This window comes from Fusarium keratoplasticum, chromosome 7 (genome assembly GCF_025433545.1).
Source record: "Fusarium keratoplasticum isolate Fu6.1 chromosome 7, whole genome shotgun sequence".
Lineage (NCBI taxonomy): Eukaryota > Fungi > Ascomycota > Sordariomycetes > Hypocreales > Nectriaceae > Fusarium > Fusarium keratoplasticum.
In genome coordinates, this window is record NC_070535.1 from 853203 (window position 1) to 867216 (window position 14014).

Consider the following 14014-nt stretch of genomic DNA (forward strand, 5'->3'; position numbering starts at 1 on the left):
TCCGATGTGCGACTCCGATCGCCGATGCTCAAGTTCCGATGGGGCCGACGGCTCCGATGCCCGACGGTCAGCCACCCCGGCCCCCGATTGCATCGGCGGGCTTTTGGCATCCTTATTCCATAGCAGCCAATTTAGCGCTAGCTTTACATGGGTCCTTGTGTACCACAGCTATCGGCAGCTGGGGGCCATCGAGAAGAATTCTTTGAGTCGCAAAATATTCGAGAATCCGGACACCTCTGTTCCGAATTGTGCACCCAAGTGTTGAATGCGCTATCCCTTTTGGTGAATAGCGAAAATGGTTGCGCAAAAGAACAACACGATTGTCGAGGTTGACGAGGAAACTCCCCTGTTGTCGCCTCACCGTCATGGTGATAGTAAGTGAGAGGGCTTCAAGGGGTCAAACCAGCATTGACAGGCTCTGCAGAAGATGAGACACTGGCCTCTAGCATCACGTTGGTGGTCTTTCCGATACTCCTAGCGGGTAGGTCCTCTACACTTCACCAAAGAGCCTTGTTTACGAAACTATACTAGGGATCTTCTTGTCAAACGTCGTTTCTTCTGTTGTGATCGCAACTAATCAGCGCATCGCGTCCGAGTTCAACGCCTTGTCTTCTGCGGCGTGGCTCTTGACCATCTACACGCTGGCCCAGTCAGCGAGCCAACCCTTGGTAAGAACATGAGGTCTTATTGAGGAATACATGCTTACTATGTGTATAGTATGGAAAGCTGAGTGATATTTATGGGAGAAAAGTCTGCCTGGTATTTTGCTGGATTGTCTTTGGCATTGGCTGCCTACTGGTGTAAGTCGAAGACTCCCAGAGACTGCAGGGGCGCTCACTCATCCTAACAGTGCGGTTGGCCAGAGTTACTGGCATCTACTTCTGGGCCGGGCCATCAGTGGAATAGGAAGCGCTGGAAAGATTGCCCTGACTTCAATCATTGTTGCTGGTGAGTTACACTCCCAGATCAGCTACCAGGTTGCGTTGCTGAAAGGTATAGATGTGATTCCGCTGCCGAAGGTTGCACAATATCGAGGCTATGTGAACTTGACGGCCACGATAGCCCGGTCTCTTGGAGGCCCAATCGGAGGATGGCTTGCTGGCAGCATTGGCTGGCGTTGGTGAGTCTTCTGAGAGAAGCATCCCCACAACATTGGCTCATACTCGGCTCAAGGCCGTTCCTCATCCAACTCCCGGTAGCGTTGGCTGGGCTTGCTCTTGTGCTCTGGAAGCTTCCGGAGCCGAAGGAAACCACTCTTGAAGATGATGCAGAACCACAGCCCGCCGAGTCCAAGATATCCAGAGTTGACTTTGCAGGAGCAGCCATGCTCGTTGGCACTGTGCTCACTGGTCTTTTGTCGCTGGACTTTTGCACCAAGCACGGCCTAGGAGTCGCCGTATACTGCCTGGTCGGTGCATTTGTGCTGTCGCTATCCCTTTTCTGCACCATAGAAAAGTACTATGCTAAAGAGCCAATTCTGCCGCTGGAGCTCATCTTCAAACGAGAGGTTTTGACATCGTACTCGATCGTGTGCTTCCAGGCGGCTGGCCAATTTGGAGTAGGTAGCCGGTGAGAGTATGGCAACGAAGCGATGGATACTAACGTTATGTCAGTTGCTCTACACGATTCCCATTTATTTCCAAGTCATCGGGCGGGAGTCCATTGCGTCTAGCAGCAGTCGGATTGTCCCAGTGGTGGTCGGCAATGCTTTCGGGACAATCACTAGCCAACGACTAATCACCAAGACACAACGTTATAAAGGGCTGACAGCTTTTGGAAATATTGTCGGCCTAGTTGGCTTCTCCCTGATCTATCTCCGCTGGAGAGGGGGTACACGGTGGTTTGACGCATTGCTTGTCGCCCTACCCGGCACCGGTATGGGTGTCATACAATCCACGACTTTCGTACATCTCGCAGCGTCTCTGGACCGTTCTGAGATAGCCATTGCCGGAGCTTCATGGTTTCTTGCGCAAAACATCGGAGTTCTGATGGGTGCGAGCATATCCACAGCCACGATCAACTACGCCCTCAGACATGGACTTGAGACACTGCTGCGCGGGGTCGAAAGCCGAGACGAGGTATGTTAAAACGCGGTGTTTCCTACACCATTGAAGTGCTAAGTATGTCAAGATCATTCGAAACGTAACATCAAATGTCGAGTATAGCCAAAACCTCCCAGATCATCTCTGGGTTTTGGTGTCGAAGGCGTATATCTGGGCGATTGCCTATTCAAACGGTACGTCGATCTACGCCGACAAGACGGCTCCCACACTAATCAGCCACTTGGTAGTTTTGTCTGTGGGATGTATCACTTTAGCATTGGCTGTCACTCTCACCATGCGGGAAAAGCCATTGGGAGGGTGAGCTACCAGGGCACAGGTGACCTCGTGCAGAAGAGGACGAAGCGAGGATGGTTGGCAATTGCAGCTCACACGCACCGCAAAATGCGGGGAAGAGTTTCTCGCTTGTAATTGGTTTAGCAGAATACGAATATTGCTCTAATAGGCTTAACCCCATGTTGGGATTCGCGATCAAATGACGCTATTTCGGCTCTTCGTTGCGACATCGCAAACGTCCCTCAAAACAGTCCATAGCCCCGACAGTAGAGAAGATTAGTATTCGCCATTCGGCGAGAAATACAGTAACACAATGGAGACCAGCGGCGTGCAAAAGAAACGAGGTGCGACTGTCAAGGCTTGTCTCCGTTGCCATCGACGCAAGCAACGATGCGTCGGCTTCCCCGCCTGCTCAAACTGCGAAGCCGCCAACATCCCCTGCAGCAGAATCTCCACACCTTCGATGAGACGTTTGGGCACACTATCAAAGGAGGAGCTTCTCAACAGGATCGAAATACTGGAGAGCCAAGCATCTAGCCGGACGACTTATGATGAAGGGAGCCCGGTCTTGTCACAGCAGGATGATGATTGTGATCCAAGTTACGACTCAACCCAAGAGCCGCCTCCACAGGAGAGGACGAGACAGACTCCACGATTCTCGCCCGAAATTCATACGACCTTACCTACCACAAGAGACCCTCAGCAGAGAAGCATCGCTACTAGTAATGGGCTACAGGAGACACGTCATCAGGAGACCATATGGAAGGCAGATCCAGAGACTCGGCGGCAGATCCTGACGACATATCTGGAAAGCATGCACCGACGCGTGCCCTTTTGCGACTACACCGAAATTCTTCAGACGAATGATTTAGGTTCTGGTGCTACAGCATCGACAGACTTGGATCGGGTGAAACTCCTCCGACTCTACATGTCCTGTGCCATCGGAGCGGCAGTCATGCAACTCACTGGGGTCTCACCAGGACCACGTCCAGAAACCTACTTCACCAGGGCACTGGAGATTCGAGATTCAATCGAGGCGATGGACTTGGTCACACAAACCGAAGTGCTTCTTTGGACTGTACTCTACAAGCTCCGCGCCTGTTTCTCGTCCGAGGTCTGGTATCTCATCGGATCCGCGGTGAGGACGGTTATCGATGCTGACCTCCATCGAGAACATCACTACGCCGGTCTCACTCCCGTGGCTGCCGAACGGCATCGGTGTTTGTTCTGGGCCGTTTACGTCATTGAGAGGAATATTTGCTGGTCTCTCAAGCGCCCGTTCAGCCTCTCGGACCACGATATAGACACCAAGCTGCCAGCGCCGACAACACACCCTATATCCCTGAACAATGGCGACGTTTGCAGCTCCGAATCACAAACCGAATCGCAAAGGCCCCTTGATACGAGGGTATTTATCTCCACAATCCAGCTCGGCAGAATCAACTCGAACGCTTTCACTCAGCTATACCGAGTTGATCGGGAATCGATAGACCGGGAGCAAATTCCTCCGCTCCTCGACCGTTTATACCAGTTCGAGGCCTCTTTACCGTATTACAGTGCGCCCGATTACGACTTTTTACAGCTACATGTGAAGAAATCGGTCTGCGTACTGATCGAACCACTCCTTTCCACGTTGCATCACTCGGACTATCTGATCAAGACGTGCCTGGAGGCGGCGGGCAGCGTGTGTCAGCTTTTCAAGAAGCTTCGGCTAAAACGTTGTCTTGGGTATTCCTTCACCATGATCAATTCGGTCTTTGTGGCCGGGGTAACGATATGGTGAGTTGATGGAACATGTAACCTCAAGAAGACTGGCGCTGACACGGCCAGCTATGTCGTATCCAAAGTCCCCAGTCTCTGGACTCCGGCAAGAGCAAACGACCTGCGCGTGTGCTCATCATCACTATACGCCGCGGCAGAGCGAAACTCTGCTATCCGCAAGTACTGCGAGACCTTGGACGCCATCATAGAAGCAGTCTCGGAATACGTCGAGCAAGTATTGAGTGCTCCCGGTCCTTTCACTGGCACCGGGAGCACCATCAGCTCTCCAGCTGAGGACAAGAGTCCCCGCAACGCCTTTGAGAAACTTGGTCATTCTCTCAAGGAGCTCAAGTTTGAGTTCCCTTCTCATGCTTACCCGGAATATCGCCTGGAAGATGGCCATACGGAAGCGGCGTGTGTAAATGCGGATCTCAACTTGGCCCAGCTGGATGCGATCGGCATTTTTGGGGATGTTGACTTGTCCTCGATTCAGCATCTATTTACAGCGAATTGATCCCCGTGCGCATACGAAATTATCCAAGTAAATTAAAAACCTTCAAATCTTGTACGTCGTATGGCTCTTGAAATCGAGCATCGGCTTGAGTCTTGGGGGGTGAGCATTAGCGCCCTTCTCCATCTTGCGTCATCTGCCACAGTTCTGATGCCATGGCTCATCTCCAATTCTCTGCATCGGCCATCGGAAACCACTTCCTATGGCCGATGGCTGCCGATACTGACATTGACTCGAGTTTGGGGTTTTCCATGCGATGCCACAACAACACCAAAGAATTGCGCCATCAACCGGGGATTGAGCTATCGTGTCTTGGCTAATGCAGTCAGGACTTATAGAAGGCCGGATGTCGGCAATCTATACCACACAGAACAACAGATCAGTCAGTCCCGAGAAGCGTTCAGTCTCGGCGACAATACAATGACCACTCAAGATTCTACTAGGCCAGAGGCCGCGACTCAAGCAGAGGCTTCGCCTAACATGTCGACTGAGAAGATCCCCCAAGGTCAACCATCTTCGGAGGCTCTCATAGTTGCCGATTGGACTCCAAAGGCCGAAGCCCACTTACGAAGAAAGTGAGCATAACTCCTGTTCTTTCAAGACCACACGAAGACTGATCAATGTTAGACTGGACTTTACCATCCTACCCATGCTCATGCTGGGTCTCTTCGCTCTTCAACTCGACAAAGGAAACCTCTCCTACGCCCTGACTACGAGCTTCACAAAAGACCTTGGTATCGACAATAATAACGTCAACTATGGAAATCAACTTATGCTGGCCGCCATCGTCGTCTTTGAGATCCCCTTCAACATGGTTCTTTCAAGGATTGGACCCGCCCTCTGGCTCACCATCCAGATCTTTGCCTGGGGAACGGTTGCGACAGCTCAGACTGCGATTCATAACCTCGCGGGCTTTTATGCGACGAGGTTCATTCTGGGTATGTGGGAGGCTGGATACCTCGCCGCATCGTTGACGATTCTGGCGTCGTTTTACACTCGAAGAGAGATGGCGATGCGAGTGACTCTGGTGTACATTGGCAACTACTTTTCCAGTGGCATTGGTGGGCTTCTTGCAGGTGCAATCTTTAAAATTCCAGAGTCATCGGGATTGCAGAAGTGGCAGGTATGTCTCCCCTGGTCATGTAATTCATTCCATCACTGATTCTAACTTGCTCTTAGTGGTTGTTTCTTATTGACGGCCTATTTACCTTTGTCGTCGGGATCATGTTCATCTTCTTGATGCCTCGATCAACAGACAACACAACTCCCCTTTGTGGTCTTCAAAGCCTGAACTTCTTTAACGACGAAGAGCGCCGAATCCTGAACGACAGAGTCATTCTCGACGATCCTCGCAAGACGGTCCGCCTCGAGGGCATCGGTCCCAAAAGGGTCCTACAGATTGTATTCACGAGCTTCCGCATCTGGGGCCATTTCGGCGTCAATGTCATTTCTCTCACACCAAAAGGAGGGCTCGGAGTATATTCACCCACCATCATCAAGAACCTGGGGTTTGATGCCACCACCGCCTCTTTTCTCTCCTCTGTTCACAACTTCGGAGTCTGCATCTTTGCCATTACCGTCGCTTGGATCAGTGACAAGACATCCCGCCGAGGTCTTTTATGTCTGATCTGCGCAGTCTACTCCATCATTTTCTCTGGAGCTCAATATGCAGTCGTCAGGAGCAGCGATATATGGCTCAAGTACGCTATTCTCACCGTCCTCACATCTGGGATGGCTGTCTCCCAGAGCATCAACGATGCCTGGTTCAGTGTCAACACGGCTCACCCCCAGGAACGATGCATCGGCCTTGCCCTCGCTGTTGCTGGCTCCAATCTTGGTGGTTTGTGCGGACAGAACATCTTTGTCAAGAGCGATGCGCCGTACTACTACCACGGATTTCTCAAGGTGCTCTGTATTTATGCCGGAAGCGTGGTGCTTATTGCTGGACTGATGTTTTACTACTGGAACGAGAACCGGAAGCTTGCTAAGGAGACGATTGCGGGAGAACTGGTCACTGAGCATGGAGTATCGGAACTCAGCCGAGATGGTGGCAAGTCAAGGGTCAAGAATCAGCTGTAAGACTTATGACGAGCCTACTCGAGACAACGAGAGACAGAAACACATTAGCCACAGGAGCAAGTCTATGCCCAGCCACCGACCTTCGTATTAGTCGTAGAGAAGCAACAGAGAGTACTATTCCAGGTCTCACGCCACAAAAAGGTGGATGCTTTATACAACACAACAAGACATAAATCTATTCGCGTTCTAAAGAGGAGCTCAACCACAACGTCAAAAAGAAGCGAATATAAAGGCATCTTTAAACTGGATAAGGTATTTTCGAAATTCGATAAGGTTAACAAGGTCCGAACATATGGATCATAGAACGTCGCCCACTTGAACACCAATAGGAGAACAAACCGGTGTTGCTGGTTCATGGCGTTTTCACTGCTCCAGGCACTACTACTTTTTTGTTTGCTTCACACTCACAACCGCACCTTTACTTACGCCACTTCTAGAGGAAAATTGATTGTTCTGAAGATTATCCTCTCGCGCTCTAAGTGAAAGTTGCTGGGCTTGTCCTCAGCCCCATGAACCTATCCTCTTTTGCAATTACTGCGACCAGTTCCGCATGTTGCTCTCCGCATCTAGCTATCCTGAGCATCTTTTCCCAGCAATTTAAACCTTATGTATCCAATGTTTAGCTGGTATTAGCACCAAGACCTTGCGAGGATAGTGAAGGACCCCAACTAACCAGGTATTAATTGGCTGTACTTGATTAGAAAAAATTATTCAGATGATCCTGTCTCCTCGATGGCGGACACCCTCCATACTGCGGCATCCCGATGAACCCTGACCGATCAAGATGACAAGAGATGCGAGCACCCTGGTCGAGATGCTCAAACTCTGCAAACTCGCTGCAAAATGGAGCCTGGAACGCGGAACTCGGCGACCGGTTCCGCACCACGGGCACCTTCGGACACTGGCTGACAAAATGAACCACTCCCGCGCCATCCTGGTGGGACATCTGAACCAGCCGCTCAAACGACGCCTTGAAGATGTTGGCTCCCCTGCTAGAGCAGTAGTCGAAGATGGAATGGAAGGTCCCCGTCTCGAGGGCTATCGGCCCCAGGCATAGTTCCCGGGGTTTAGTTCTTTCGAGTATATTGAGGAGGTCGGGCGATTTGGCGGTAAAGCCGCTGATACTCAGGCGGTTCAGAACAGGCAGTGTCTGCAACCCTGCCACGCGCTGTAGAACCTCCCAGTCGTGGTATAGGGGCTGAGTGATGATTCTATGGTATCTCAGATCCAGGTCCTCAAGTCGGGGACATGCCGCCAAGACTTTTGCAAGGCCGCCAAAGTTGCGCTCCTCCTGGGCTGCTTCGATTCCGCCAAGGCTCCTTCCTACCAGGCCGTCCCCTGACGGGTCTCTGAGGGTTTTGCACAAGAAGATGGGGGTGGAGATATTGACTGATAGAGATGTAAGAGTGGACAGGGAGTCAGCCAGACCTGGGTCACTCCAGTTGATCATGCTAAGCTGTTCGGAGGGCAGGCTGCAGTTTTCCATGTTTGGGCCGTTGAAGATATTGAGATGTTTGAGTTTCAAAGTACTGGCGGCCAGTGCTCGTAACGACTGGTCGAATACGTCAATTGCGCATTGCCACACGGTCCTTGATTTTGCGAGGTGTGTTGTAGCGCGCAGGACGTTGTTAGGCAGGTCGTTCTTGACGACCCTTAGTTCTAGCGAGAGCGATAGGAGGCTGTCGACGCTGTGGTGTTTGGCAAGCCCATTATATGTTTGTGTAAGCAGGCTAGTCATCTCCTCTTGGCGTGGGTCGAGCTTAGATGTCTGGGTTCTCTCAGCCTCCTTGTCGGCTACGCCAACGAGGCATAGCCTTCGTACGCAAGAGCGGAAGCCTCCCGCCTGGACATTAACTGTGAGTTCTCGCAAGGCATCGGCTGTCATTACGACATGCTGCGTGTAGAAGAATGTCTTGAAATGAGATTCGGAGCTTTTGTCTGACAGAGTCCTGCAGGCGAGGCGAAGGCTGCGGATATCTTTGAGTGGTAGCAGTCTGACAATCAACTCGATGACCTCGGTTGGGAGGGTTTCCAGCGGGGATGGCATGGTCACGGTGGAGATGAAACTCTGGATCGTATTGGGGAGAGTTGATGGCGTCTTGGATGAACTGAGAAGGATGAGGTTGAAACGGTAGAGGAGTAGAAACTGCCTCATGATGTGACTTTCACGTGACATGTGAGGTGGCTGATGCCTGCAGTAGGCGTCAGTCTCAGAAGGGGAGCAATGCAACTTGTCTCTATTGGGGTAGCTGGGAAAATCAGGATTATGATTCTTTGCATTGGAAATATCAACGTGTAAAATGTTTACCAGATCTCGATCTACAACGAAATTGAGTGCTTTTTATAGTGGTTAGATCTATCTGAGGAGGCTGATAAAGTCATTCTTGCACGGGCCGATATGAGTACAAGCTCAGGCCAGAATGCCAGTTATTGGGTGGAGGATAAACACCACAGCAACCCATTTTCATCGTTTCAAGTATTTTAAATTTCATCCTATGCCGAACTCGACATCATGGAAGGCAATTATCGACCGCTTCTAGCTAATATGCCCTCAAACAACCTATCACGTCTACATCAACCACCACCACACACACCAACCGCCTCCGCTACGCAACCACCTCAAAGTCCTTCTCCAGCTGCTCCTGAAACTTTTCCCACTGCCCCTTGAGTTTACAAGCCGAAGTCCAGTAATTACCCTTCTCATCCTTGCCCAAGATAAAGAACCCATCCACAGGCTTAATGGGACCATGGTTCTCCTGCACATACACAGGTCGACACGGTCGATCACCACTCTTGAGCGCTGGTGAAAAGTCCAGGTCAAACAGGCCTGCTTTTGACCAGTTGGACAATCCCACCTGCGCCATGTTTCCGTCTCCAAAAATCACGATCGGAAGTCCCATGCCGTGTTGACGGACCAGCGCAAAGTAAGCTTCGTGTTGTGCGCGGGTTCCTTGTTCGTTGATTGCACGACGGACTTGGCGTGCGACGTAACTTAGGGGTTTTGTGGTGATTTCTTTCGCTTGGAGGAGGATGTTTGCCCAGCCGAATGCGTTGCCTACGTATGGGCGCTCGGAAGATGGGGGAATAAGGTCGTTTTCGAATGCCTTGCGTAGGGACATGGCGATGGAGATGTTCACCTGGTTGCAAGTTAGTAAAAGGATATTGTGCTGGCAGACAAGAGGCACTTACTGGTCTATCTGGGCTCATGTCCAGAGGTGTAATGACACATCGCATAATCCACGCCGTCAAAACGTCATTCTCGGTAAGAAACACCTTTGACACATCTTCTCCATTTGCAAGCGCCTCTTCACGCAATTCGTCCAAAGCCTTATCAAGCTGCGCCTGCCAGTAGGTTTGCGGTACACAAACCATGCGGTTCTCCTTGGCCCGTAGAAGCATATCAACACCATAGCCAAGCCCCCACTTGAGCATTCCTCCAAGTCCTACTCGCGTCTTGGACAAGACATGTTCTTCCGTCGTAGGCCGAGAACCCTTGGCGAGAGCATCGAAGGGATCGGGGTCCATTTCGCAGGGGTCCGGAATATCGTCTTCGTCCCCCCACAGCATATCATTCCAGCCCTCGACGACATATTGCATGCCCAGCGCATCAAAAGCCACGTGCTGCCATTGTAGCGTTGCGATAGTGGTGTCCGTGAACGAATTGACTCGCAGACCCAAGACAGGGCGATCAGCCGTCAAATAGTCAGAGATTCCTCCCGGCGTATATCCCGGTCCCCATGCCAGTTCTTCCAAGTCGTCCGGGTCCGACACTACGGCTGGTCGATCGCTCGGTCGAGGTATCTTCGAAGCTGCGGGATGTGACGATGCAGGCATGTTATGATCAACGTGAGAAAAGGTTATTGCGGGCCGCTCCGATGTGAATTCGGTGGGTATGTGCCATTCAATGTTGCCAGAGGCCTGCGAGATAATGTTAGCGGGGCCGTGGAGTGGATTGAAGTTTACTCGCATTTTTCCTAAGCCTTCCTCCCAGTCGCTCCCAACCTTTCCGCTTCACAAGCCCCTCGAGAGATCTATGAAGCTTCTCAGGGTCCAACACCCCATCAAACACAATAGACACGGCCATGTTGTTTCCCTGAACCAGAGGACTGTTCTCGAAGAAGTGGATCGGTCGTACCCGATCGCTCGGGACGAGCTCCACGGCTGGGGAGGATCCGAACCACATATTGACGCTGTAGTTGGGAATATTCTGTTCCTTCGCTTACTGCCAGCGTTTCGTTTCCCAAGACTTGGATCAGGGACACAGCCATGTCAAGTATCTTCCCATAGACCACATTCGGGTTCCTGAAAAGCCCCGAGTCCGTGGCCAGGGGACAGTTGGGTTCGCATGGGACAAGGATAAAAACATGCACGGCAGGGTCTAGGGCTGTTGGCGCGTATCAGCTTTCCGTTTTAGCCGCATAGTCCCTAGCTAGCGACGGTTAAAGCTCGTCAACGACCCTTATCCGCTCGGGGTCTAAGCTAGCATTGCGACATCGGGTCTTCAGCGATTCGTCGCGGGAATGGGGACGATATGGGGCCGTGATACATGAGCTGTTTGGTTTGGACGATCAGCCAGTCCCTGCCGTGGTTATCATCCTTTAGAAATCTGGGCAAAATTCCTGCATGGCTCCATATTTCCAGGAACTAGTAAAAGGAGTGCATGTCCTCACGCCAGTTTTTGCGGATAAACATGTCCTTCCTTCCAGAAGCTTGTTCACGTCTGTTTCTTTCGTCAAACGGCTTCGAAGACGATGACGACCCAGATGCCGAGTCAGGCTGACCTGGCGAAAACGCCGGGGATGCTGCCCCCAGGCGATCAGATACCAGATTTTGATGCGCCCTACAACTCACTACAAATGGGAACAGTCATTTCCTTTGCGGTGACCTACTTCTTTGTGACGGTCTTTCTTGGCCTCCGATATTTTCAGTCTTTCAAGCTGATACAAAAAATTGAGATTGATCTGGGTAAGTCCTCCGCTAGCAACGTTCAACTCCAGCTAACGGTGAGCAGTCATTATTACGATATCATATGGAGTCGCGATGACCTATTTTATTACCATGGTTCACTGTCAGTTTTGTGTATATCCGATCCGAATGCATTCTAACCTAGAATAGTGATGGACTATGGCTGGGGGAAGCACCTCTGGGATGTCTCTCTGGCACAACTTATCGAATTCAACAAGGCAAGTCAATGGCATAGCACCATTTAAATCGGCTTCTAACAGTAACAGGGCCTCCTCGCCAACACCCTCTCCTATCTCATCACGCCTTCCGTCACGAAAATCGCAATCCTCGCAATCCTCTTCCGCATCAACCCCTTGATTCCCTATCGCTGCGCCGTCGTCGCCATCGCCGTCGCCATCTTCACATACACACTGGTTCTTTGCATCGTGGCCGGCGGACCATGCAACCCGCTAAAGGAGGGGACTTTGCAATGCCTTCAGAATGTTGCCCTGTCACACGCCGTGCTCAACATCGCGAGTGATTTTGCTGTCGTAGCGGTACCAATTCCGACCATTCATGGTCTGAATCTATCGTTCAAACAGAAGCTTTCGGTTGGATCTATTCTCGCGGCCGGATCCTTGTAAGTCTCACCAGGCGCGATAAGTCGAGGTGCTAATGATTTGTAGCGTTGTCATTTGCTCCATTGCCCGACTACCTTACGTCCTCGTCCTCAGTAAAACTCAGGACGCCACCTACACCCAAGCAATCCTTGGTATCTGGTCAATCGTCGAGATCAACCTCGGCATCATCTGTGCTTGTGCGATGCGTCTCAAGCGACTTGTCACGACGTATCTGCCCTCATTTGCCGTCTTCTTCTCACGGTCCAGGGGTGGCAGTCAGTCATGGAAGAGCGGTGCGCTCAGGATAGACAACAGCGATGGAACTCGGTCGCATCAGCTTCATAGTATGAAGAGAGCGAACACTGGCGAGGGTGGGAATGGCGGCGTGCAGGTATTCAAAACTTACGAAATTGATGTGGAACGGAGTAGAGGGAGTAACAAGAGCACAGAACAGATAATACCTTAGTTGGGCTGTTCTTAGTATGAGGTTTAAAAGGCCTGTCTATTTTAGATAGACGTTAATAAAACAGTAGAATTCGTCAATTCATCGAGCAGGGGAGGTTGGCCGGCCACGCCCAAAAACGCGTTCAGGTGGCTCCAGGGTAGGGCGCGCCATTGATGAAGCCAGGTCTTGTGGACATGGGTCGCATGTTTGGTTCTAGAACGGCAGGGTGAAGCGGCCTCGGATCGCATTGATCGATGGTTAGGTGGTCTATCATTTGTTTAGTGGCCGATGAAATACATTTCTTAACCAACCTCGATGGGAGATAGTTGGTAGTTGGGGCTCTCAAGAATATGCTCCAAACTTCCGCAGTCGTGACTAACTCCATTGCAGGATTCTAATTTTTTTCCATGACAGGGAGGTAGTGTCATTCACGTGATGAGAAAAAAAAAAAGGCACCCTGCATATAATTCTTGAACTTTACTTTTTACCAGACAATGTCGATAACCAACGAAAAGGCATAGGAAGTGGTGGGTGGGCATAAGGACGTTTGATAAAGGAGCCCTTACGAGCTTATCAGGTCGTCAGTAAGGAAATAAACGCCATAGAAACGTGTAAATCTACCAATAGAGTTCCAGAAACTTGATTATTGTGTCTTAGGAGGTACCAACCTAGGGAGGTACGTTGGAGATAGCCTCCAGCTCGACAACCAGCATTAGTCATCAAGTATGACAACAGAAATTTTGGTGAATATTTTTTCACTCAAAACCCAATAACGACCAACAATCACATCAGCCAAACCGACGAGCCAACATGTCAGCCCAAAATACCACCAGCAATGCTGACTCAAGCAAACCAACCCTACCGGCCAACGTCTGCATCTTTTCACCGAAAAAGCCCTCAGCAGTCAGCGCTTTGCTGGGCGCGCGTGTCTTCACACGCCTTGTCACAAGCGCCAGCACCAAACCAGCACAACTCGCAGCGGCCATCAAGTCATACCAAGGAGCAGACGAAAGTTTCTGCCTCGTTCACCGCGATTCGGTCCTTATCTTTGACGGAGGCGAAGGAGACAAGCAGGGTGACGAACTGGATGACGTTCACCACGAGCATTTCCGGATCGTCTGTCTAGCTCTCAAGGAACATGACATCGGCTTGGACGTGGCTGGATGTATACATGATGCCAGCAATGCTCTTGGGGCTGGGTTTCAGCTTGACAAGTTGAATGATGGAGCAGCGTTGGTTATCGACTTGGTGGAGGTCGAAGAGGACAGTGATGATGAGGATTAAGCCGCTTGAAGAAAGAAACCGCTATGAAATAATT

General features: G+C 51.0%; 6 protein-coding genes across 6 annotated transcripts; 4 read left to right on the forward strand and 2 right to left on the reverse strand.

The window, feature by feature from the left end:
• Positions 1-295: 295 nt before the first annotated feature.
• Positions 296-2290, forward strand: NCS57_00942400 (MFS domain-containing protein; the record flags this gene model as incomplete). Its single annotated transcript, XM_053059200.1, has 10 exons — positions 296-374; positions 425-481; positions 532-668; positions 718-800; positions 851-948; positions 1000-1120; positions 1174-1558; positions 1614-2078; positions 2131-2236; positions 2280-2290. 10 exons carry the CDS (start codon positions 296-298, stop codon positions 2288-2290), a joined length of 1542 nt encoding a protein of 513 aa, XP_052911271.1.
• A 359-nt stretch (positions 2291-2649) lies between these two features.
• NCS57_00942500 (Zn(2)-C6 fungal-type domain-containing protein) lies at positions 2650-6687 on the forward strand (the record flags this gene model as incomplete). Its single annotated transcript, XM_053059201.1, has 5 exons — positions 2650-4115; positions 4167-4511; positions 4938-5183; positions 5236-5731; positions 5788-6687. 5 exons carry the CDS (start codon positions 2650-2652, stop codon positions 6685-6687), a joined length of 3453 nt encoding a protein of 1150 aa, XP_052911272.1.
• Positions 6688-7384: 697 nt separating this feature from the next.
• NCS57_00942600 (uncharacterized protein) lies at positions 7385-8842 on the reverse strand (the record flags this gene model as incomplete). Its single annotated transcript, XM_053059202.1, has 1 exon — positions 7385-8842. The coding sequence occupies one exon, from the start codon at positions 8840-8842 to the stop codon at positions 7385-7387; it is 1458 nt and encodes a 485-aa protein (XP_052911273.1).
• A 451-nt stretch (positions 8843-9293) lies between these two features.
• On the reverse strand, positions 9294-10870 carry NCS57_00942700 (uncharacterized protein; the record flags this gene model as incomplete). The annotated part of the gene is made up of 3 exons (XM_053059203.1): positions 9294-9824; positions 9877-10605; positions 10703-10870. 3 exons carry the CDS (start codon positions 10868-10870, stop codon positions 9294-9296), a joined length of 1428 nt encoding a protein of 475 aa, XP_052911274.1.
• Positions 10871-11438: 568 nt separating this feature from the next.
• NCS57_00942800 (uncharacterized protein) lies at positions 11439-12717 on the forward strand (the record flags this gene model as incomplete). The annotated part of the gene is made up of 5 exons (XM_053059204.1): positions 11439-11652; positions 11699-11755; positions 11803-11837; positions 11919-12271; positions 12318-12717. The coding sequence occupies 5 exons, from the start codon at positions 11439-11441 to the stop codon at positions 12715-12717; spliced, it is 1059 nt and encodes a 352-aa protein (XP_052911275.1).
• A 789-nt stretch (positions 12718-13506) lies between these two features.
• On the forward strand, positions 13507-13980 carry NCS57_00942900 (uncharacterized protein; the record flags this gene model as incomplete). Its single annotated transcript, XM_053059205.1, has 1 exon — positions 13507-13980. The coding sequence occupies one exon, from the start codon at positions 13507-13509 to the stop codon at positions 13978-13980; it is 474 nt and encodes a 157-aa protein (XP_052911276.1).
• Between the last annotated feature and the right edge of the window lie 34 nt (positions 13981-14014).